The sequence below is a fragment of the Amblyomma americanum genome, chromosome 7 (genome assembly GCF_052857255.1).
Source record: "Amblyomma americanum isolate KBUSLIRL-KWMA chromosome 7, ASM5285725v1, whole genome shotgun sequence".
Lineage (NCBI taxonomy): Eukaryota > Metazoa > Arthropoda > Arachnida > Ixodida > Ixodidae > Amblyomma > Amblyomma americanum.
The window spans coordinates 110,092,853-110,116,722 of record NC_135503.1 but is presented as its reverse complement, the minus strand read 5'-3'; the positions used below and the strand labels follow the sequence as shown (position 1 = coordinate 110,116,722).

At 45.5% G+C, this 23,870-nt stretch overlaps 1 protein-coding gene across 1 annotated transcript; it reads right to left on the bottom strand.

The window, feature by feature from the left end:
* Window positions 1-1,933: 1,933 nt before the first annotated feature.
* On the bottom strand, window positions 1,934-18,637 carry LOC144098001 (lysosomal acid lipase/cholesteryl ester hydrolase-like). Its single transcript, XM_077630575.1, has 9 exons — window positions 18,518-18,637; window positions 16,687-16,915; window positions 15,662-15,776; window positions 14,113-14,263; window positions 11,997-12,092; window positions 10,550-10,702; window positions 6,834-6,905; window positions 5,557-5,625; window positions 1,934-2,224 (listed from the first exon to the last, which is right to left on the bottom strand). The coding sequence occupies exons 1-9, from the start codon at window positions 18,635-18,637 to the stop codon at window positions 1,934-1,936; spliced, it is 1,296 nt and encodes a 431-aa protein (XP_077486701.1).
* Between the last annotated feature and the right edge of the window lie 5,233 nt (window positions 18,638-23,870).

Below are 23,870 nucleotides of genomic sequence, written 5' to 3'. Positions count from 1 at the left end.
CAGACCCGAATTGAGTTTCGTCAGCCAGTGTTGCGCAAGTGCTAAACAGCAGAGGACTCTATCCTTACCACGGGCCCTATAGTATCAGTATATAGAAGACAGGGATACTCGAATTGGACCAGAGCAATATGACTTCCTGAAAAGCATGTCTGGTCAGACAGGGATACTCGAATTGGACCAGAGCAATATGACTTCCTGAAAAGCATGTCTGGTCAGACGAAACAAAATTTTCCAGCTCATGTCAGCCTCCACAATGCCCACTCCGGGGGGCCTTATATCGAGTCGGAGTTGCTTACTGCATAAGCAGTCGGCGCATATTACAAGTTTTGTTATCGGACGTCATTGGTGGAGTACTTTTGCACTAAATATACACGTTATGAGTCTTATGCAGGTACAATGAGCGTTATTCTTGTGTATAGAGTGGTTGAGGGGTGCATTGGCACAGCAAACAAAGCACCACACCTGCCAGGTTTGAGCTGCTAGATTTCCAAAGTTTGCTTGGAAATGCAGCCACATCGGCCTACAGCCACATGGGAACGAGCACCTCAAACCCAAAATCAATGCATAGTTTATCACGAATCTGGAACGTTCTACAAAGACTGCATGATGCGGACCCCACTCGTGAACGACTATAGCAGGACCGTGGGTCCCCGGACATCACTAATCTTAACAGCAACCCATACCTGATGACACTTTATGCTCCCATGAAGAAGTAAATTTTTCAGTGCGGAGCAGCATTTCGGTCTGCTTTCATTGACATCAAGGGCCGTATGCTTAACATCGCTGATGGAATAGTTGAAGCGCGCCCAGGTTCAGCATGAAAGATAATTCATTATCATCGTCATCCCAATTACTTCCACTACAGGACATACGCCTCCTCCATTCAGCATCAACATCAGTCCAAGAACGTCAGCTGTATGACAAAGACCTCTTCCATCAATTCCCAATTTATCCTTCGATCGCCAGCCGCGATCACTGCTTTCCAGCGAACCTCCCAATCTCATCTGCCCGCCTGACTCTGAAAGGCACTGAAAAGCACTGGCTAAAAGGCACTCCACTCGTTGGTTGACTCCCCTCTTCTCGGAGGTCAGTTAAAAAAAAAAGTGGCAGCCGAGTTTTTAGTCCGATTTAATAGGAAATTCGGCCCCACAGGACAATACTTCAGTGCACCTTTAAACTTGTTCATGCAACCTGAACAGTGGCACGAATATGCATAGTCCGCTGCCGAATGCCTTTCCGAAATCTGCGTATTTCCTTAGCTGACTGAAACCTGCGTATAACGTTGCTCTTTTAGTTTGTATGAACCCACTGGGGGGTGCATTACGCATCAAGAGTTCGGCTCACCTACTCGAGCAAGAGCGCGGCGAAGGGACAGATGAGAAGAGAAGCACACGTGAACTGTTGAACTGCTGCTTCTGTGCCGTGACACTCTTGCCCTCCACCTCCACCCCCCCCCCCCCGTCTCATCCCTTCCTCTCGTCTACCGCTGACAGTCAGAACTGGCAGCATGGCCGCTCAGTTGGCAAGGTCCTTTAAAAGGAGAACCGCTCCCTTTAACGGAAATGTGATTGATTGATTGGTTGGTTGGTTGGTTGATTGGTTGATTGATTGATTGATTGAGCAATCGGTCCGTTGATTGATTGATTCATTCGTTTATTCCTAGAATGATTGATTGATTGATTGACTGACTGACTGACTGACTGACTGACTGATTAATCGATCAATTGATTCCCGTTATTCGAACAAGGATGACTCGAAGGCCTAGTTTTGAGAGGTGGAGCTGGGACAGGAAAGATCACATGCGGTGGGCGACACCACAGGAGCGCGCAAGAGCCTACTATAACAAAAGCATGCATGTACAAGGACGCGTAGACAGAACAATTCTCAGCGGCTTTTTGTTTTTTTTTATTGTCGACAGCGTTATATTCTGGCGTCAGAGTGTGTTCACTGGCGTTTCGGTCTGCATCGGCTGCGGCTGTTCCAGCGGGTACCCGGCCAGGAAATCTAGCAGTCCTTTGAACAGGTATTTCCGGTTCACGAGGCTGATCACGAAGTGCACGTGCGTGTAGAAGGGGTCGTCGATGTACACCTCCCTTTTGACCGTGGGACCCAGGGCGTAGCGCAGCTCCTCGACGTCGCTCGGGGTGACGAACTCGTCGCCCTTGCTCCAGAACAGGCCCACGTCGGTCGCCACGCGAGACAGGTTGTACTCGGGCGGCGACCGCTATGCAAAGCCAGGCATTTGAAACGAAGAGAGAAAAAAATTAGCAGTGGCTTAGCTCGGCTATGCCAGGATATATGTAGCGTGAGCAGCAATTTCGCTCTCCTCCATGGCTATACCACACTGACAAACGCCCCGCTATATGTATACCCCCACGGATACCTCTGCGCATGCGCACAAAATGAGGGGCGCTATCAAGCGTCTCCGGCGCAGCGTCAGACTTGGTTACTGCGCAACGGAGGCGCACAGCTGGACACGCGCCGGCGCCAGTGCGTCTGCCGCGGCTATGAAGTCACTCCTCTGGAATGCGCAGACCGGCGAGGCGCGCGCGGCGGCGGGCGGCGTCGGCTCCGGCGCGCCAGCTCTGCGCCGTGTGACGTCATTGCTCCTCGCGCATGCGCAGCACGGCTCTCCAGGAGCCACGCGAAACTGCTCAACCTCGGCCAGTGTAGCTCACGCTACAAAAACGTGACGGTATTAGACCTTCCCAAAGGGCTGCCTCTGCATTGCCACGTGCCTCGTGGACAGTTTGTGCAGCTTGCGCAAGCATGGAGCAAGCAGGCTGCCTTCGAACGAACACCTCCGTTAAGGGTAGGGAGAACCGTTGTTCAGTCTAGAACACGGTGGTCGAAAGGCGCTATGTTGTTTTGCAAGGAATTCGCGGACCTCTCGTATAAGTACCGTGTGGCCAGAAGTAAGAGACCCTCCTCCGAGTTCTGCCCCGTGCTACTCTGCGTGGGGGCGCCACCTGAGAAAGCACTTCTAGTGTTGAGACTGGCGCAGTGGTCCCGTCTCGAAACTAAAAGTGCTTTGTCAGGTGGCGCTCCCTCGCAGAGTTTCACGGGTGAGGGGGTCTTACTTTTAGACACAACGGTACATGCAGCTTTTAAGTTTGTGCCTGAATTAAGCCTCTCTGCCCCGCAGTAGAATTGGGAATCATAGTGACCCAGACAGTCGAAGATGCAGCCTTTAGTAATAATGTTGCCACGCAGCAAAATTTAGTTCGTGAAACAAAAAATCACGGGGCCGCTTAACTATGTTTTTGCGACGACCATGTGTTACCATTAGGTCTTATGCTTGTTTTTAATTGCTGCTCTTATAGTTATCTTCTCCATATTTTTATATATGCACAGCACTTATATACAACACTACGTCGGACTTCACGGTGGGGCTTCTAAGCAGCAGCATCATCATCATCATAATCGGCCTGGCTTGGTTGCCATAACCCATGGAAGAAAAATTAGTTTTCCTTCCTCCATGCCATAACTGTAAACGGTAAACCTGAGCATTGAGGCACCCCCGAGTTGAACGGGAGACGGTTTCCGGCGCACACATCAGGTCTAGAGAAGAGAAGAAAGTAAATATGGAAACGAAAATTAGGCAATGCTATTTACAGATAACTGCCCAAATCTGCTGGTAATTTTTCGTGAAACAAAATATTTTAAGCTCTCTGCGCATGTTGGCAACAATCCAAAGAAGAAACTGCTTTTACATCCGCGTGTGTGCGATCGAGAGGTCTGTATATATGAAAAAGGGCAGGACTTGCTCTCCAACATGGGAAAACAGTCCTATTGCGTGAATAATACGCGTTAGTACGAATAGAACTCTAATATGGCGATCAACTCCTGTAGTTGCAAGTAGCTCTTACAAAAACAACCTGGCGCGTTTGACGGGTGGCAACGGTCATGAAACGTGATGATGGTTTTGTTCATTAGGTTTTTTGAGGGGGCATTACATTGGCCTCTGCACTTTGATGAGGTCTACGCTTACAGCCACACCGTTCAATGAAGACAGACGTTTCGTAATTTTTTTTTGATCAGTTAGTGCTGTTACGAGCATTTACTAATTCACATAAAACTAAAAGTGCATAGTGCTTCAAACAAGCATTCCGTGTTCTCGACCCCATATCCTTCGTGGAGTCATTTGGAAACCCAATCTTGAACTTTCTATCATTTATCTCAGCTAATTCGTGCTCGGACGAATTTACGCCCATTAGCTCATGCACGTGCACTGCGCTGCCTTTGCTGGAACAGAGCTTTTATTTTCTTTACAAAAGCCTTTCCTATTTTTTTTCCGAAGAAAAAAAAAGCCTTTTGAAGCCTCCTTTATATTTCCGTCTATAGACTCTGTAGCAAAGGAACAGTTATAAGTTATAACAGCTTATATCTCAACATTTCTTTCGGGGTGCACACTATTTGTAACTACTGATCTAGACCTGCGAAGCACTTGTTCCTGCGGAGTGCCACAAATAACAAGATCAGCTAGCAGGAAGTGGGAGGAACTCTTTTTAGTTTATTTTTTTGTACAATTGTTTCCAATTTGACTATGTAGGGCGGCTGAAGCGCTGTGCTAAAAGACGGGAGTTCCCGAGGTGATCGTTAGCACCGTCGGCAGCAAAAGTTTGTGGGATGCATGTTAGTGCATCGAGTGCTGCGCTGATACCCCACTCGTTCGCCTGGTACTGACACCAGCGGGGTGGAACATGCATGGTCCTCCGCACTTGTAGGTATTTCGCGCGACTGTCATGCGTCACGACTAACGGCGCTGACCGCATACCCACGTCCTGAATGAACTTTTGAGGCTTAAATTACACTAAAACGCACATGGAAACTCATTTCGAGCCCACTCTCGCTGATTCTGTACACTAACCGACATCTTCGTACCTAACTGCTGTCACCAGCAGCTCAATATTACGCAAAAGGTAACTTTGCTACATGCTAACGTGGTCATGCTTGCCACCTGACGGCAGCCGAAGTAAAAAGGTATAACAGCCGTCTTTAAACCTTGATTTCTCAAACTCTGAGACAAATTGAACACATCTGAAGATGACATTTGGTTTAAATTAAATTTCAAGCACTTCAAAACACTAAACTTGCATATATATAACTGATTCTTTGAATTTGAAAAGTGCTGGTTAGTTAAACTAAAATTCGCATGATCATAGTAAGGACAGTGTTCATTCGCCGGAAATGCCTGCACAAACCGCGGAATCCAGGAATTTAGGAAACTCGCCATGTTGACGAGCGTATGTCAAAGAAAATGCTACGCAACACATACATTTCTGCAGTCCGTATGTATATGCTAACTTGTTCTAAGAAAAATATTGAATCGTGGCCGGGTAAGAATTTTACAGTGGTACAAAGGGGACATCGTGCGCAATTCAGAACACGTATAGTAATGACATGGATTGGCCTTGTGAACGTTCTTCTGAAAGAGAGATTGTCATTTGGTAAATAAGCTAGGATATAATTTTGCAGAAGGCACGTATGGCAGCGGTCATGTTTAAGCAAATTTCTAAATGTAGGCGTTGCTCCTTAGCGGTAACAGTTACTCACCTGTCCATAAACTTCATAGTTTTCTGATGCACCATAGTCGAATTTCTGAGGCCTTTTGGACTTCACAAGCTGTGCAATAAGACAAGAAAGAAAGAAGGCAATTGGAAACATAAAAGAAAGAAGTTGTGCGGATTGTGACTTGCAGTTTCAAACCGTTATGATCTCTGCGCGCTGATATTTTTTAACGTCATTAAAAGCACTTTTTGGCACACAAACTAGCAATAATATTTCAATAATTGCCCTGAACGGTCTTGTTTTATGAATCGGAAGATATTTAGGACCTTTTAATAGCCAAAGGCAGTGGCTTCATGCTACGAACTGCGTAGTTATCGTCTATTCAGGAAATGATATTGTACTGAACAGAACTAAACTGAATTCCTGAAATGGAATGAGCTGAAATGAGGTAGAAATGGGCACGGGCAGGGCGTGTAATGCGAATACAAGTTAACCGATAGTCCCCCAAGAGTAACAGAATGGATTCCCAGCGATGGCACTAGCCCGGCACTCTAGATACGTACCAGTCTGCCAAGCTTTTAATTTTTTCTGCGTCTAGCGCTCTCTAGCATGTTCAGCAAGGGCTTTCATATACTTCAATTCTCTTCGTTATCCGCCGTAGGTCATGACAGGAAAATGAGTTCGGTGTTTAACTTTTCTTGCCTGTTCTCGCGTGCTCCTTATTCGATTGCGATGTATATGTTCACTCCAAGAGAATGACTCTGGAGATTCAATGAATGGCTGCGAGGAAATGAAGCCTATAGTTGCGAAAAAAGCGATGCGTACTGATCAGACCCGAGGTCCAGAAAATGTAGGGCGAAGCAAAGCACATCACGTGCAGTTCTTGGCACAAAGCATAAATGTACTACGTACGTTTGAAATGCCATGATGTTCAGGAATGCACACTACTACGTTTCCTAGCAGCATGGCGGCTGAATTGGCTGTACACCGGCTGTGGCGCAATCGCGAGTCTAAATGTTAATTTAATAGACGCCATAAAAATATAGTGATGCCATCTAGCGGACATTTTGCAATTTCTGCATTTTTTAGGGCCGAAATTAACTTCGAAAGGTTGTTGTAGCTGTTATGTTAAGGCACCAGAAGACTTCCGGAAATTTTATTGTCGCTAAGGTAGACGCTTAAGAATCCCGTCGTGAATTTTATTCTGCTAGCCCCTGGCAGCTAAAACGCGCAGAATTGCTGCACCAAAATGTGTAGCAGCCATCAGCAGCGACAGGAAAAACGGAAACGATATCAATAATAATAAACGTACCAATACTCACCTGCCCATAATGAATCACATTTTTCATCGAGGTACCGGCAGGAAAGTGACACAGGTAGAGCGGTATCCGGGTCTTGTGGTGCAATAGAAGGGAGAAACAAACTCGGAGCACGAAATAGCCGACGAAGCGTTATATACCACATCGCCACGGCAGACGGCGAGTAATCCGGAGCCTCTTAAGAGTTCGTGGGTATTTTACCGCAGTTTTTTTTTTGTTTTCCTTACGACAGGCACAAACTCTTGTGAAACGCTCGACAGTTTTTTTGCGTGACACCAGTGCAACCGCTGCGTAAGAAACTGCAAATGCAAAGCGAATAGACTCACTCAACCAATGCCATGACATACATCTTTTTCGTTTTAAATTGCTGTCCAAAAAGAAAAGAGGTACGACATGTATAAGTATACATAAAGTATAAATAAGTATAAATAAGCAGGGGTATCTAGAAGGGCATGTCACTGAGATTCGCAACATACTCATCACCAACATTACTACTGTTTTTCTCACTCTGAAGCGGGCTTTCAGCTTGGGTCTACCTTAAACTTATCTAAACCGAGCTTGGAGGCGTCTTGGCTAGAAAACTGAAAGGACACTAGACACCAAATTTTGGCTTCTGTTTTTTTAAACGATGCCTTAGACATTGGTACACATTGAGCACCTCGCGGTATCCGCCTATGACCAATAAATAATTTGTACTGAATTTCTTCTTGACGCTATTTCTGTTTCGCTTTCATCAACCGAACGGTGGCTGTGGCGTGCAGTTGAACTTTAGGTCACGTGAGGCATAAAAGAATGGTAATATAACTGCTGATACGTCGCTTGGTGTAATTCTAGTCCTTGAAGCAGAGTGGTCTAAGTACTGAGGTGAGTTAAAAGTACGTATCAGCGTTTATATTGCATTTTTTTTATGTGCCTCAAGTGACCTAAAGCACAACTGTATGTCAAAGCCAACGTTCGGTTTATGAAGCAGAAACATGATGAGAGAAGAAAATCAGTCATGAATTATTTAGCGGTCGTAGACAAATGCCATGCGGTGATCTATGTATTCCAATGTCTAATGCATCATTTCAAAGTAAACGTGCGATAAAAAGAGGTGTCCATAGTCAATGAAGAAAGCGTCGGCCTCGGCACCCCTCAAAATCTTCTGGGATCACGCCCAATAGCCATTGATTCCAGCAGCTGACTCAGCTGTTCTATCGCTAAAATAAGAATAATTTACTGAACACATTAGTGACCCCACGAATCCGTTGAGCGTGAGATGGCTATTTCGTGTTCTGCGCTCTGAGTGCCATGGTCTGTGCTGTGTACCTGTAGGCTTTTCTTCATTGTTCCTCGGCTTGAATGCACCCCCTGCCACGTAACATCTTTGGTGGCAGTGCTGGGTGAGCTAACCCCACCTCGACGCTTTCAAGCGGTCGCCATGTCGCTGCTACTACCATAGCTCAAGGCGTCCAGCCGAGCAACGCGTTCGTTATGATGGCGCAACCCCGCTGGCCTAGCTCTTTTCCGGCACCGACGTGGATCACTGGCTAAGCCTGTTTAAGCGCGCCAGCCCTCTTAACAGGCGGGATCAGACACTCATGTTAGAGAGCATCATCTCCTACCTCAAGGGTAAAGCCCGAGTATACATGTGTTGCACGTGCCGGGCGTCATAACGAAGCCCAAGTCTTAGCTTCCACACTGCAGTTTGGAGCAAGTGGCGTTAAGCAGATCAGAAAAAAGCGCATGCATGCAGGTTTCCGCCGTGCTTCTGGACTCAAAGATAGAGTCCGCTATTACGTCTGTGTAACCAACGTATAGTTCTAGACACACTATAAGGAGTCGATTAGTTGGGGCACTGTCAATACGTGCGCGCAGTTCGGACACCCAATAGATCGGTATATAAATCGCGGCGAAAACAAAGCTGGCCTCGCCCGCTAAGTCCGCGGAGGAGAGCTACGTGATCTATATTCCGGATTTTTTGTCTCTCTGCCTGAAGGTCGACAAACACATGACCGAGGCCGAATATGCCAAATATGTTTTAAAAAGAATTGTAAATGACACCTTTAACTTGCCCGTCTTGTTCTTATTTTCAAGCCGTCCTCTCGTTTCTTCATCGCAATTTCTGCCGGGGACAAATGAACGCAGTAAAGGGTCGACACAATCACTGTTGGAATGCTGCGATTGTCCACAGTTTTCCTGACCCCGTTTCTCGTATGTTGGTATGCATTTGTTTGGTGGAATTTGTACGTGAACGTGCGCCTGTATATCAGCCGGAAGATTAACGTCGGGCGATTAGACAAAAAAAAATGCGGCAGGAAATGTCTTCTAGAGGACTGGTACGATGGGATCGTGGTTAGACAGATTTTGTTCGCCCGTTCAACTGCAACTACTAATATTAGTTGAAATCTCAACGTCGGTTGGCACTGCCGTATAACACTGAAAACATTGCCCGTGTCAAAGACATATTAGGGCACAGTTGGCGTGAACCTGGAAGTACCCGTACGCATTTACTGTTGGCACCTGCAAGGAAAGCAGGAAAGCAGAGACGATGGGAGAGGCTTGGAGTCTCGGTGCCAACTGGTTTTATTCTTTTGTATGCCGGCCCCTTTTCGGGTGGCCGGTTGACTACTGTCGACTGCTGTCGACCACTCTCATGTGGCGGCAGCGCCACTGCTTAACCCCGGCGTATTTTGTGTTCACATTACCACTGATCGATAGCTGACTGTGAGCGCAGAAATGTTAGCGTTGAGCAAGATACTGCGGAAATGTGTTTAGTTGTTTAGAATTTTCTTGCTGCATTCGATCATGCCATCAAAAGGATTTTCTGTAACGTCAAGGCCGAGATAATACAAAGATTCTACTCCGCTTCTAATTCATATTTTCGGTTCTTTCTGTCCTGCACCACTAGCTCAAGCAATACAATGCCTGCTCTGCCACTGGGATCTGGCAGTCGGCGTGAAGTATACAATAAAGGTGGAATGTAGTCGAACAAAAACAGTTGTTATATTACAATGACCCGCGTGACCACTTGATGTCACTACACACCCAGCGAACTCCGGAACTGATATCACACGGCACGCTCGCTCTCAGATGGGAATCCGCATGTTGTTTTTGAAGTGTGTATGAGCGCCTTAGTTGCGTAAAATGCTGCAAAGTCATCCTCGAATGGTCTTAGGTTCAAGGGCATACGAGAATATTTTTTTTGAGCGAGCGTATTAGCAGAACAACAAACAAATATAACATAAGTCCTAGTATTGACGGAAAAATCCGCACTTGAGGAAAAGTTTGTACTAATGCTGAATTCTGAACGCAGATCCGGAGCGGTGCGCCCCTCCGTGACAGAGCGCCTGAATCCGACAGAGAGCACCAGCTCCATATCCGCATTTAGGACACTTGCGCTAAGGCCGGAGCAAGCCGGGGCCGCTGATGGAGAAAAAGTACCCAGCGTTTCGTGCGCTCTCCCCCGCGAGTCGTCTGCTATAGAACGGGAGACTTCCGGTTGAATCCGCTGATTTCGGCGGAGCAGTCCGGAGTGCTCCGCGGAGCCATCTTGGCTCGGTGACTGCTCTCAATCTGCAATTGGAACAAGCGATCCCCGACCCCGTACTGCCATTCGAATAGCCTTGCTTCGAAGAGCAGAAAAAGTTGATCCAAAAGTGCTCCGAATCTGCGATTGGAACCCAACGCAAGGAGAGCACTGAGCCCCATACTTTCGGAGCAGACGCAAAGGCGCGCACCTGGTTGATGTATCGGCTGCCCACATTGTTGAGCCTGTCGCCGAGGAAGGTGCACACCCGCTTGGCCACGCGACCGCACAGCACCCGCACGAGGCTCATGAGAGTGAAGTCCTTGGCCAGCACCTGGTAGGCCCCGGCAGCCTCGGCGAGACGCTGGGAAGACAGGAGTGCGTTATGAGCTCAGCAAACGTCTACACCATATTAAATACATCCGTGGCGCCGAACTGACGCAAATAACAGCACTTCACAACATATTGTCAGCGTTAATTGGTAATATAGCTCTCCATGACATGACATGTTATACTGTCCTGTCACAACATTTTCACCGATGGCAACGGGTTTCTCGCTATTGACTCAAATCTTTCCCTGTGACACGCTGGCGTCATATTGTCTTGTGACGGCTTCATTACGAAAAACGCTAAGTTTTCTCAGTGTGCGTATTCAATGCTTAGCGCCAAGTATGGTGACGGAGATGACACTCTCTGCACTCCCTCTTGCACAGTGCGACTATATGCAGAGGAGCTTTCAATCTTACTGTATAGTTCCATGCTTCAACCATGTGCCTGTCTCACTACTCGGACAGCAGCCAACCCGGATAACGAAAGAATGACTCCTGCTTACCTTGTGGCCTGGTTAGACCCACTCGCCACTCCACGAATTTCACTTTTTCACGAATTAAACTTAAGAAAAATCGAGCGTATATATTTGGTAATTGTTTTGGACAACCTGCTGTTCATTCACCGCTTGACTAATCGCCTATAAAAGCTTGTAAGCTCATTAATTAATTTCCTTTACGCCTGTTACTCTGTAAGAAATGGACAATCGTTTGGATTAGGCTCAAATTACTACTGACGGAAGAACGTAAACAAAAGTTTAGCTCCATTTGAGAACCTATACGCTGAAGTCCCCTTTTTCGCTTGACGCTTTGACGAGTAGTGTGCTTGCATGGTGAAACAAGTAACCGATCTGTTACTTAATCGGCAACAAGAACAGTGCAGGTAACGAATTCATCCAGGGATCGAAAAAGTTTTCTTTCAGAAGTTTTCTGACAAATAGAGAGATTGGTCTACAGAGTGTCGGAGCAAAAGTTTGGACGAAAACTTAAGATATATTTTAAGCGATGTTCGCTGGATCTTTCTATGACTGTCCTTAATTCGGGCTTTCAGCCAGCATTGTTCTAAGCTTGCAGACCGCTCCGTACGGTGGGAGAAAGGCAGGAATCTTATAGCCTCAAATGCAATGCATCAAACTCTTCTCACCATGACACGAAGGATTCAAGAGTACCGCTTCTGGCTATCAGGTCTGAAACTTTCTACTGATACAACAAATAGAATGAGCGAGCCTCCTGACTTCGCTTATGACCGTCGCCGTGAATTAACTGCCTTCTAACATCCCTTCATGCTCGACAAAACTTGTGACGTGGGACGGGTTCAGAGACAATGCTCACCAGAGCGCTCTCAGCGTATGGGCCAAAGATGGCGAGCGGTGGCACCTTGATGTGAGCCAGCTTGTAGAAAGGAGCCAGACCGGCGAACGCTTTCACCTGCGAATGCCGTGAATGAGAAAAACAGAGCAACGGCTGGTCGACAATACAGATCATTTAATAAAGCAACCACCAGATGATTATCCCAAGGTATGGTTATCTGAGCACTTATCTCCTATATGGGATACACGGGTTCAGTAAAATGCCGTCAGGCAGAAGCGAATTAATAATAATAATAATAATTGGTTTTTGGTGGAAAGGAAATGGCGCAGTATCTGTCTTATATATCGTTGGACACCTGAACCGCGCCGTAAGGGATGGGATAAAGGAGGGAGTGAAAGAAGCTCACCTGGTTCTACTAAAGTACGTGGTTAAGGCAGAAGCGAAAATAATTTAGTTTGCGCATAACCTTTGCCATGTTTTTGTCGCTCTTGAAATCTTTGTTTGTTTTTGTCATTTTTCTTATTTTACAAAAGCTTTTTCATAGGTGAGTGCAATCGTTCAGGGTACTATGAGCTAGAAATATTCTAAGATTTTATGAAACGTTTCACGAAATTTGCGACAAGTTCCCAAAGTCAACGAAACCTTTACCCACTTTTTAGGGTGGTTAAAACACCTCCTGCGTCGTAGCTGTTACTTTGCTGCCTGCAATGATCATACTTGTACTTAATCCCCGAAGGTGTTCTGTTCCTGCCGGCCCCAGCGCTCATTTTTAGGTAATCTTCTTTTCTGACATACATCTGCATCTGACATATGTACATCTCTTGGCCGATCAGCTCATCACCCCGAGAGATCACTAATGACCAGGAGATAGTGAAGGCCAAAATTAGCGCTATTTTGAAATTATTAGATACCCCCTCCCCTCCCCCCTATCATGCGACCCATACGACACGACTAAACTGCACGTTATTGTGCGTATTGGGCACCGCGCATAAAACCGCTACTTAACACTATCCTCTTTTTCGGAGCATTGTTGCCACGGGAAGTAACAACTAAACCTCGACTGTTCTAGTCACAGTAACATCAAAACCAATGACACAAACCAAATGCTCATGTGCTTGCAATAAGACTTTTTTTTTTTTTGCACTCACACCCCATCCCTAGAATTCCTTCTTCATAAAACACCAACCCGCAGTAAACAAGCCTCGTCGGCATGGGACCCGAACTGCCGCAACGTAATAAATTCACTCAAACTTACTCAAAAAGACTCCGCACGTGTCATCATTCATCTTTAAACTTGCTAATCCACTATGTCAGCTATGAAATCAAAGTTAAGGTTACTCTTACCCACATATTATTCCGCGGCACCCATTTATGTTATGAACTATTTCCGAATCCACACTACTGCTCTACTGGCATCGATCACCGCCAAAAAGTTAGAACTATACTTTTCCGCGCCAAATTTCGTTTTGAAAGTTTTGTTTCATACCAAACATTTGTATCGCTTTCTCGGGCCCATCATCGCCATTTAAGGCCAGCGGTACATTTTTTTTTCGCACACTTGCTATAAAGGCATAATTTGGGTTCGCACTATACAATAGAAAATCACGCAAGGCATTTTCGTGCAGGAACCATAGAGATTTCACTATTGCTCTAAAATTACGAGCTGCATCACTGCTTTTTGTATTTCCTGCCGCATTTCTTCGTCCATGTTATTTCTGTTACTATTTATGACCATTTCCCCTGCGATGACTCTCAATATACTTGGCCATAATAAATGAAATAAAATGAAAATATTATTGTCGAAACACCAAATTGCTGGGCTCCAACGTTAATAACGAGTTCTTCTTTTTACTTGGTATAATGGCAGTAATATGAATGCTTCCTACATACTTTTGGGCACGCCCACTGTGCCCAATAAATATCTTTAAAGAATTTCGTCGACTATACAAGCCACATGTGCACCAACTGCCTGCAGATGTGAGTAAATAGCGAAGAGAAAATTTAACGCTTCATTAGCTGGCCCGGGAAAAGCGCAATGGCCGCGGCCATCATGCGAGTAATAAGTACGCACCGAAATGTGTGCGAGTAGTTTCGCGCGTGTCATCTGGCCCTATATTCGAGCCATTGCGCTTATTACCTTGGCGTTGTATTCGGGCTTCTCAGACATCATGGCGAAGAAGCTGAGCGTGCCCTGGGAGATGCCCACGTACAGGAGCTGCCTCTGGCCCGTGTTGGCCAGGACGTAGTCTATCTGAGCTGGCATGTCGTACAGCGCGTGCTCGTGGAACCTGTGAGTGTGCAGCACAGTCTGCCTCTGGTATACAATCTTCGCGTCCGCGTAGAATGTGGCTAGTTTGCGAGGCTGGCTCGGTAATCGGCAGGCATAGGGCCTTCTTAGGCGTCTCAAGTGGATCATTGCACTTAAGAACGGGAACAGGGGGGGGGGGGGGGGGACGGCCGGTGCTAGCCATTGCTGTACATATTGTTTACAGGACACAGTAACATTCTCACATTTTTTCTCATAGAGTCAAATATCAAGAGCTACATGTGTGCGCCAATTTTCTTCTGAAGTACGAAGTTAAAAAAAAAAACGGAAGGACCACTGCCGAAGTTGCGAACTTTTAATGCTGTCTTCTTCACTCTTTTAGACAAATTATATTGATTGACTGTAATAAAGTTTTCTCTTTTTTTCATACACTGGAGCCTGACCGTTGATTAAATGTTGAAACTTTGGTTGGCAGCGACAAGCGCGAAGCGCCTCTAGCGCTAAATAATTACTCGCCGGAAAGGCCGAAAAGTTCTGCACAGCTCAAAATGTACGTTGCAGTTTAGGGAATACGTAAGGTTGCCGCAGTTTAGTGATTCCAGAGCGAGTAGACAAGTGTTGTTGAAGCACGCCTATTCTCCGCTGCAGGGGCCCGGAATGTGTGGCGATTAGTTTTTCGGATTTATTTATTTTCCTCCTATTTCTTAACTGCTGCGGAAATTGCTTGTTACTAGTTTTTCTCTTTCTTTATTGACTGTTGAGGACATTGCTTGCTCTCAGTAGTGACGTCACGAGAAGTAACATCAGCATCCAATGAAACGCGAACACAAAAACTCAAGTGGCAATCCACTTCACGTTCGCGTTTCATATCTTGCTGGTAGTACCTACCAGTGACAACTGGGCAAAAGAAGAAATTGTCAAGTGAACGGCGACAAAATCCAGGCCCAGGATTCACCAAAATTTTTGCACGCCGTAGTACATACTGTTGTTTGTCATTTGGTGGTCCCCAATCTTATAAGCCGTGAACCAAAGTAACAGCCAAAGCGCTGGCCATTGCTGGGTTAGTCATGCACACAATGGCGTTAGGCCTGAATCCAGATCCCAACCCTAGATGCGGTGGTGGTTGCAGACCATAAAATATCAAATCAAATCAAATTTGTTTCTGCCTTGAAAAGGTACAGACAGCGGAGGCGCAGAAAAAGCTGTAAGATAGATTGACAAAGCCGCAGCCCCCTTTCGCATACGATTAAGTACGTTGAGTTCCACTGGTGACGGCGTTCTCTTTCTCGAAATCAGCATGTTTCATAAAGCAGGAAGTTCAGTGAAAATATTGTGCGTTTTCGCCTTTTGATTTGATCCTGCCTCTTCTTACGCGCGCGTATGCCCGCACGCGTTGACTGCGAGAAAACATAATCCTCACGTGAAGTTCCAGAAACTCTTCGATCTGACGTCCAGAGTCCGGTGCTTTCTCCCAAAGATGCTGCCTCGGGTATTGCCGAGCCAGACATCGTAGCCGCTATCAGCCAGGACGAAGCCTGCAAGCGATGGTCCCAAATTAGAGCCGTCACTATATGCGTAATCAACGACACCGAAGGTCGAGTGAACAGGAGGTGCTCCGTGTATGCCTTCGTTCACGGCTGGCATTTTTATTGTTCGGATTGATTTCTGTCTTCGAAGGGAGCTTTGAACCCCTAAGTCACAAGACCGTGAGTCCTCACTAAAGCGCAGAGTCCCCAAGAAAACGAATAAACGCGAGGACAAGGCCGTGATTTTAGTTTGATTTTGTATTATATCGAGAAAGGGTGGTTTGTATAGTGTAACGCAGCGCCGCTTTTATCTGAAGCAAAATGAACAAGCGCCATGCATTAGTTGTTTTCCGGCAGAGTACACTTAGTGCCATGTGGCAGGAGTACCGCTTATACACCAGCCAAAAAGGAGACTTGTGAGTTTGGTGAAGCCCTACTGAATAGCACATTGTCCTGCTTACTTTTAGTGTGCCTAACTACTTGGTTTCCGAGGCTAATAAACTTGAGACATACTTAGCGGCAGGAAACGAAGGTCAGGCTGAGCCTGTGAATCTGATGAAATGGGGAAAAAAAGGTTGGATAAAAGAAACACGTGCAAAAGCAAATAGATTCGTCTGTCTTCAATGCTGTTTTACGACTTCAAAGGTACTGTCACCATTCTGTTCAACGGGGAAAATGATTCGTAGTCTCTAACGCAGAAGACATTCTCAAGGGCTGCTTGCGGATCTTATAGACTGCAGAAACAGACGTAACGGTATCGATCCCAGTAAAACCAGGAACACCCTTGCAGGGTCAGTATGCTAGATCAGGTCTCCCGGAACATTTCACTACAGCGAATGCGCGAAAACTTGAAAGTACGGTTGAGCCAATAATAATCTATAATCTTTTCCTTCGAGCTGATACTGACAAACGTTTGTACCGAGTGACTGCCCAGGAAAGTCGAGCACCAGCGAGGCTGAATCTGCCAGGAGACCCGTCATGACGAATACCGGACCACGTCCTCCGCACCACGGTTCTAGAGAGTTGTTCCCAGGCGCGCACGGTCCCAGCCTTCCGTGAGGTATGCGGTGCATCTCCAGCAGGTAGCCGTCGTCGGTGGCAACTTCGTGGGTCTCCATCGGGTAGCCTTGCTCGCGTACTAGAGACTCCTGGCAGCACAGCGAAGTGTCGAAGCAGGATATGCCGTAAGGAAAATAAGAAAAAATATAACATCAATATATATATATATATATATATATATATATATATATATATATATATATATATATATCGTGGGTTCTGATCACACTGACGGCTTGGTTGTTTTTTCTGCTGCTTTATAATTAATTTTCTTTAAGCGATAGATTAATCGAAATATTATTATCCCAGTAATCAGCACTACACTTTAAAGAAAAAATAAACATTCCCCTATGCACCTTGGTTTCGGTGACTGTTGGCTCCCTTCATATATATATATATATATATATATATATATATATATATATATATATATATATATATATATATATATATATATATATATATATATATATATATATATATATATATATATATATATATATATATATATATATATATATATATATAAAGGTAAAGTAAATGAGGGGCCCGTTTAACAAACTTATGAAGGGAGCCAACAGTCACCGAAACCAAGGTGCATAGGGGAACATTATTTTTTTTAATGCGTTGTGCTTATCAGTGAGATAATATTACTTAGATTAATAAATCGCCTAAACAAAATTACTTATAAAGCAGCAGAAAAAACAACCATGCCGCCGGTGGGATCCGAACCCACGACCTCCGAATATCGCGTCCGGTGCTCTTACCAATTGAGCTACGGCGACGGCTGTCCAATCTGCTGCTCTCGTGGGTATTTATGTTTATTTGGTGTACGCGAAACTTGAGAGTGTTCAACAGCGCCACCCCTGACCATAGCGGCGGACGTAGCACGTCCTGTAATACCGCGAGCGTGACGTGGAACGTCATCTAACGACGAGGGCGGAAACTGTGCGAGAGCCCTCTTAAGCAAACTGCGGCATCAAGACTGCCAGAACCGAGACCCTCGTTAAGCTATTAGCAGAGAAGGTAAAGTAAAGAGGGGCCCGTTTAACAAACTTATTAAGGGAGCCAACAGACACCGAAACAAAGGTGCATAGGGGAACGTTATTTTTTTTTAATGCGTTGTGCTTATCAGTGCGATAATATTACTTCGATTAATAAATCGCCTAAATAAAATTACTTATAAAGCAGCAGAGAGTGCTGAACACACACACACACACACACACACACACACACACACACACACACACATATATATATATATATATATATATATATATATATATATATATATATATATATATATATATATATATATATATATAGCGCGGCATTTACGTCAAACGGTAATACGTCCAGCGTGACCATTTAAAGCTGAGCAGCCAAAAAATGCATATATCCATCAGACACATTAGTTGAAGTTCAAACTTTCAAAACAGAAGCACCGAAACAAACCGTTGAATTTGATGCGTGTTAGCCTACAGATGGTTACAACCTCTGTCGCCCGTAAATAACTATGAATAAAGTGTACCACGATTTCGCGTAGCGCGTACCGTAATTGCCCCACTGGTTGTTTTCCAAGCACGAATAATAAATTTAATAAAGTGTGAAGAATATTGTTGCTGTTAAACTCACGCTGTTGTGAGCAAGAAAATCGACTTGCACGAGCGAAGCAACAATGCAGGACTTACAATTCCGAGGCACATCCCGCCTTCCTTGGCATCCTTTGGCATGAAGTCGGAAGTCAGGTTCATAGCGAAGCCGAAGCTGCTCACGACGAAGCTGGGCAGGAGCTGGGCGATGGCCACCATGGCGCCCGGAAGGATGTGGACGTGTAGTCACTCCCTCAACAACGCCAGTCTATGATCTCCTATGACTCTGCGTACTGAATGAGAGAAATGAATTCGATAGCGAAGACATGTGGCGTCTCAGAACTAGGCCTCAACAAGTGTAGGGAAACGGTTCAGCGCTGATTTCTGGGAAAAAAGGCTTTCTCTCGTCCTTCTCTCGAAGAGGACAATTAGTACCATTATCGTAGCGTTGTGAGCATAGTGGGGCACCGAACTGTTCGTTTCTAACTCGGATGCAAGACAAAAAGTAGCAGCAAATGCGCCTCAGAGGAGCTTGTCTAACCAATGGCGTTGGCCTCTTGTCATGACGTCGCGGTCAACTGCTTTGCACCTGTTGGTTTGGTGTGGTAGGCGCCGACAGGTGCAAGGCGAATGACCACGACGTAGCAACCATATACCAACAACGCCATTTGTTTGGAGCGCCTCCTTCGAATGCCATTTGCCGCTAGAAATGTATCCGACTATAATCCTGACACTAACTCCGCTGCCTGCCAGGGCTAGTTCCTCAAGAGCACTCACATTGCAGGATTCAGTTCCAAGATAATACCTTCCCGAGGTTGAACTGCAAGAAACGGTTGAAGACAGCCTATTGGCCGAGTACCGTAGGGTCCAGTTCCCGGGCTCGCTCGCTGCTTTGCTGCTCCCAGTCGCTCAGACTTGAAGATGCTGCGGCGCAAAAGAAGTTCAGTCCAGCCTCGCGAGTCGTTGGCGTTAAGAAATAAACTTCCCTGGTGCGAGGAAAATGCAACTCTACAACTCTACGCGTGCCGCCGAGGTATGTGGATCCTTAAGGGCCACTTAGGTGTGACATCGAGGCGCTTCGCTGCGCACGGTGTGAGGCCTATTGTGACGTGCTCATGCGGCAAAGCAGCTCTCGGCGTGTCACGATGCGCAAATGCGCAATGAACATTCACTTGACTGCGACGCTAGCCTGCTTTTATGCGCGATGCGATTATTCGGCGAAGGTCGTTCTGCATGAACCGCGGCGAGTCACAGTCGTCTTCCTGGGGAAAACGCAAGCGCGAGTGCTGCACGAGTCGATGAGAGACGCGTTTCCTTCGTAGGTCAGGGTGACTAGACCAGGGCGCCTAAACATGGGATGTCTCTGGCCTAGATAGCTTATATATAAAACAAAAAGCTACATTTCAGTCCTCGCGGTGTTGCTACCCCTATGGACTGACAGGTTGTGTTCCTGAGGAAGGAGATAGCTTACACTGTATCACACTTGATGTACTCTTAGCAAACAATGAATCTTGGTCAGCTACGATCAACAGCGAACATTACCATTCCCACTTTACTATTTGCGACAACACAGCCCTGACCTGTGCATGAAAAGAGCCGTGGAGAGAGTGGGTTAGGCCACCGGTTATGCGCCATCGACGTTTCGCAGTGATATCCGCAGTGCTTTCGCAGTGGTGTTTGATAATGCATCCCCTTCGCGATGCTCAGGTTTCACTGCAATTATGCAGCGCTTGACCACAGTTATGCTCCATTTTTTTATCGTAACAATATGTCTCTTGAATTTACGATATGAAATTTGATTCTTTGCATTCGAATGTTTGTTTCTGTCAACTGAGATCTTTTATGTCACGGGAACAGTGTTCATTCATGCTGTCCTAAGACTATTTTTGATCGTTTTATTTGTTGTTCCAATTCACCGACAAACATTCGGAAAATATAGCCGTGCAAGACGCACGCATAAGCGGTAAATTAGGAGATCGTAAAAACTGCTTAATAATCTTTGTGATTTAGTTTCTGAAATTCATTCAAATGCAAACACCTCTTCTTACTTCATGAAAATCCACTTGAGGTAATGATAACCAAACTTAACCGCTCGCAATATCTTGAGCCCAGTCGTTTCAACAGCAGGCTTAGGCTTTTAAAGGTGACTCGGAGCAAAGAATAGGCCCGACAATGCATTTTCATATATACTCAGCAAATCTGAATCAGTTTTATGTCGAAACTGAGCTGCGACTCCTTAAGAATTCGCTGTTTATTTTTTGCAAGAGACGGAGAGTTGCATAGCCGTGTTGGAAAGAAAAATTTAAAGAAATCCTGGTATCACAATATGACGCATAAGCTGAAGCAATTTGGCGCAATTTGATGCAAGAGATTCTTGTCGCTTGAATTGTTCCTTCATAAAGATTTTGTTATAAAGATTTTACCCCTAATTCCTCCTCTGTGCGAACTTGATAGCTGTACAGTAGTGACACTTTATTAGATACAACTAGAAATGACTTGGTTTTTACATCTGCTGCAGGGAAGAACTACGATGATAGTTTAAAAAGTAGCGCTGGGAGCAGCTTTGGAAAGCACTTCTTTGAATGGCAAAAAGAAAATGCAATGACAATGACACTTTTCGAGTCCGCCTGAAATGCGACTGTTGTACTGTGGTGACAGCACTTTGTAAATAATTTTATTGTGATTCTTTCTACAATACCTGACATTGCCGCTGAGACAATGTGACACCCGGTTTGAATAATAATAATAATAATAATTGGTTTTTTTGGGGAAAGGAAATGGCGCAGTATCTTTTCCGCCACGTTGTAGTCGAGGACTGTGCGCAGTTTCATGATCGGCTCACCCTTTCTCCTTTTTCTGCGGTATCAAAAAGGCTGGCGTCATGCTCAGCAACCGTTTTCATTATGAGAACGGGCCGTTTATCCAACCACTTCAGCACCTTTACGGCGTTGTGGAATTCAAGACTAACGACTTCCCCCTTTTTTACTGTAGCTTGCGTAACTTCTTAATAATAATAATAATAATTAGTTTTTTGGGGGAAAGGAAATGGCACAGTATCTGTCTCATATATCGTTGGACACCTGAATCGCGCCGTAGGGGAAGGGATAAAGGAGGGAGTGAAAGAAGAAAGGAAGAATGAGGTCCCGTAGTGGAGGGCTCCGGAATAATTTCGACCACCTGGGGATCTTTAACGTGCACTGACATCGCACAGCACACGGGCGCCTTAGCGTTTTTCCTCCATAAAAACGCAGCCGCCGCGGTCGGGTTCGAACCCGGGAACTCCAGATCAGTAGTCGAGCGCCCTAACCACTGAGCCACCGCGGCGGGGCTCGCGGTTTGAAGTCAGTTTACTTTTTTGAAAGAAAAAAGAAAACGCCAAAAAATTTTTCTCGTCTCATAGAGGTAGTTTTTAAGTTGCATAATATAAATAACGACAAATTGAAAAGTAAATATGCGAGAATGTAGCAAGGAATATCAATGTGTACATGAAAATAAAACATGATTTACTGTTCGCTCGTTCCCGCATTGTTCACATAGTAGCTTGTCTTGTTTTCTCAGTATGAAATTATGTGTAAGGTGTTTATGTCCTATACTAAGACGGCACTTCCTTGAAGCGTTCATTCTTCCAAAACTAGGCTTACCAAGTGCAATTTTATATACTTCGTTGCTCCAAGCGCACTGCCATTTTTTTCTTAATTTGCAATTTACTAAGTCCTTGCAATATTTAAAGGGTACATTTACTTTTTTATTTGCTTCGCACGAGCTTGAGCAGCGCACAAGTCTTCTCTCTCGTTGCCTCTAATTCCGACATGACTCGGCACCCGACAGAGTTTTGTGTTTTGTCCTTGAGATTTCACACACGAAACAACCGCGTCGTTTTGCGACGCCCCGTCATAAAAACTTTCAGTAAAGGCAGACATCATGCAACCCTCGGCAGTCTACAGTAAGCAGAGATAAAGTCTGCACGGTTGCATACTCACGCGTAACAAAGCTGCAACACTATATGCTCCTTGGATGTACTGTTTCGCTCGTCATCGACCGCATGAAAAAACAAAAACTGTGTGCTGCATGCTCGTCCCCAAGTAGCAAGGGTAATTGGCCTAATATTGGGAATGGATGGTTTCACTCTGGTCCTTTGTAGGCCTGGCCTTTGCCAATACATATCCAATATTGGGCCAACTACCTCTGCTGCTTGGGTCCTTTGTCAACAATATGTAGCGCAGGAGGTTTGCTTCGGGGCCATACTGTGTGGCTGCTTTCGCACCTTCAGCGTTCCAAATCTCCTGATGAGGAGAGAAGTTGTAGTCCCCACTCCACCTAAGCTCAGGACTTCGACGCATGCTACAAGAAACCCACTATACGACTTGAAAATTAACCCCTTGGAGTGTATATGTTGAAAAAGGCTGTGGGGAGTAATTGTAGAAAGAAAAAAAACGGAAAAGAGAAAAATTTCCGAAGAGCTGTAATCTCAAATGAGTGAAGGTGACATGAGGGCATGCCTTAGCTTTTCCGGGAATTGTTTACGGAGGGACACAGAGCAGGCTAATAAAAATATTTGAGTAATTTTGTGATTATTTCTCACATCATCTCACACGACGGAAGCTGGCAAGTTTGCTGTAATGATCATCATCATCAGCCTGACTACACCCATTGTAGGGCAAGGGCCTCTCCCATGTCTCTTCATTAACCCTGTCCTTTGCCAGCTGCGCCCACTCTATCCCAGCAAACCTCTTAATCCCATCTGCCCACCTGACTTCCTGTCGCCCCTTGCTTGCCTTGCCTTCGCATTACTTATCTCCCATATCTCTCCATTAACCTTCTCATTTGCCAGCTGCGCCCATCGTATCCCCTCAAACTTCTTAATCCCATCCGCCCACCTGACTTTCTGTCGGCCCCTGCTTGCCTTGCCTTCGCATTACATGCCCTGCCAAAGCCCATTTCTTCCTCCCGATTTCGACTAAGCCGTCCTTAAACCTGGGTGACTGCTGCTAATTCAAACTCGCAGTCCAAGAGATAATGCGTCCGATTGTCGCTTGCAATAACCTAGGTCAAATATTTTTTTAATTGGGGTCGCTGCCTGTGCGTTCACGAATTTCACCAGTTACTCAGCAAAGGTTCAGCTGAGGTTCCTGGTAAACTGCTCGTGCAGTCACCCGACTTCCAAAGCAGAACTCGCACTGGACAGTGCAGACATAAGTCGTTCGGAGAGTTTGTAACCATGCATCAATATTTTAAATATCATTATTTTGAGATGTGTCACTCATATTTCGCTCCAAACCGTCGATATGATTGTGTTCACTGCTATCGTCGCAGTCTTTGACGTGTCACAGTGCGAGTATCTTCCTCGTTCTTGAAAATGCATCGCGCGTAGGTCATGGAAACGCGGCACCGAATTGAAATATCTGGTAATGCTGTATTCCCTACTGCTTTAGCAGTAGTTGCAAAGCAACAG

Bases quoted from the DNA above. Each gene is read 5' to 3' on its own strand.
- LOC144098001 (XM_077630575.1), bottom strand. From the start codon at position 18,637: ATGGTGGCCATCGCCCAGCTCCTGCCCAGCTTCGTCGTGAGCAGCTTC. The intron at 15,777-16,686 runs GTACAAACGTTT...CATCGCTTGCAG, and splicing joins CTTTCCTGGGCAGTCACTCG to GCTTCGTCCTGGCTGATAGC. The intron at 10,703-11,996 runs GTGAGCATTGTC...CTGTCTTCCCAG, and splicing joins CATACGCTGAGAGCGCTCTG to CGTCTCGCCGAGGCTGCCGG.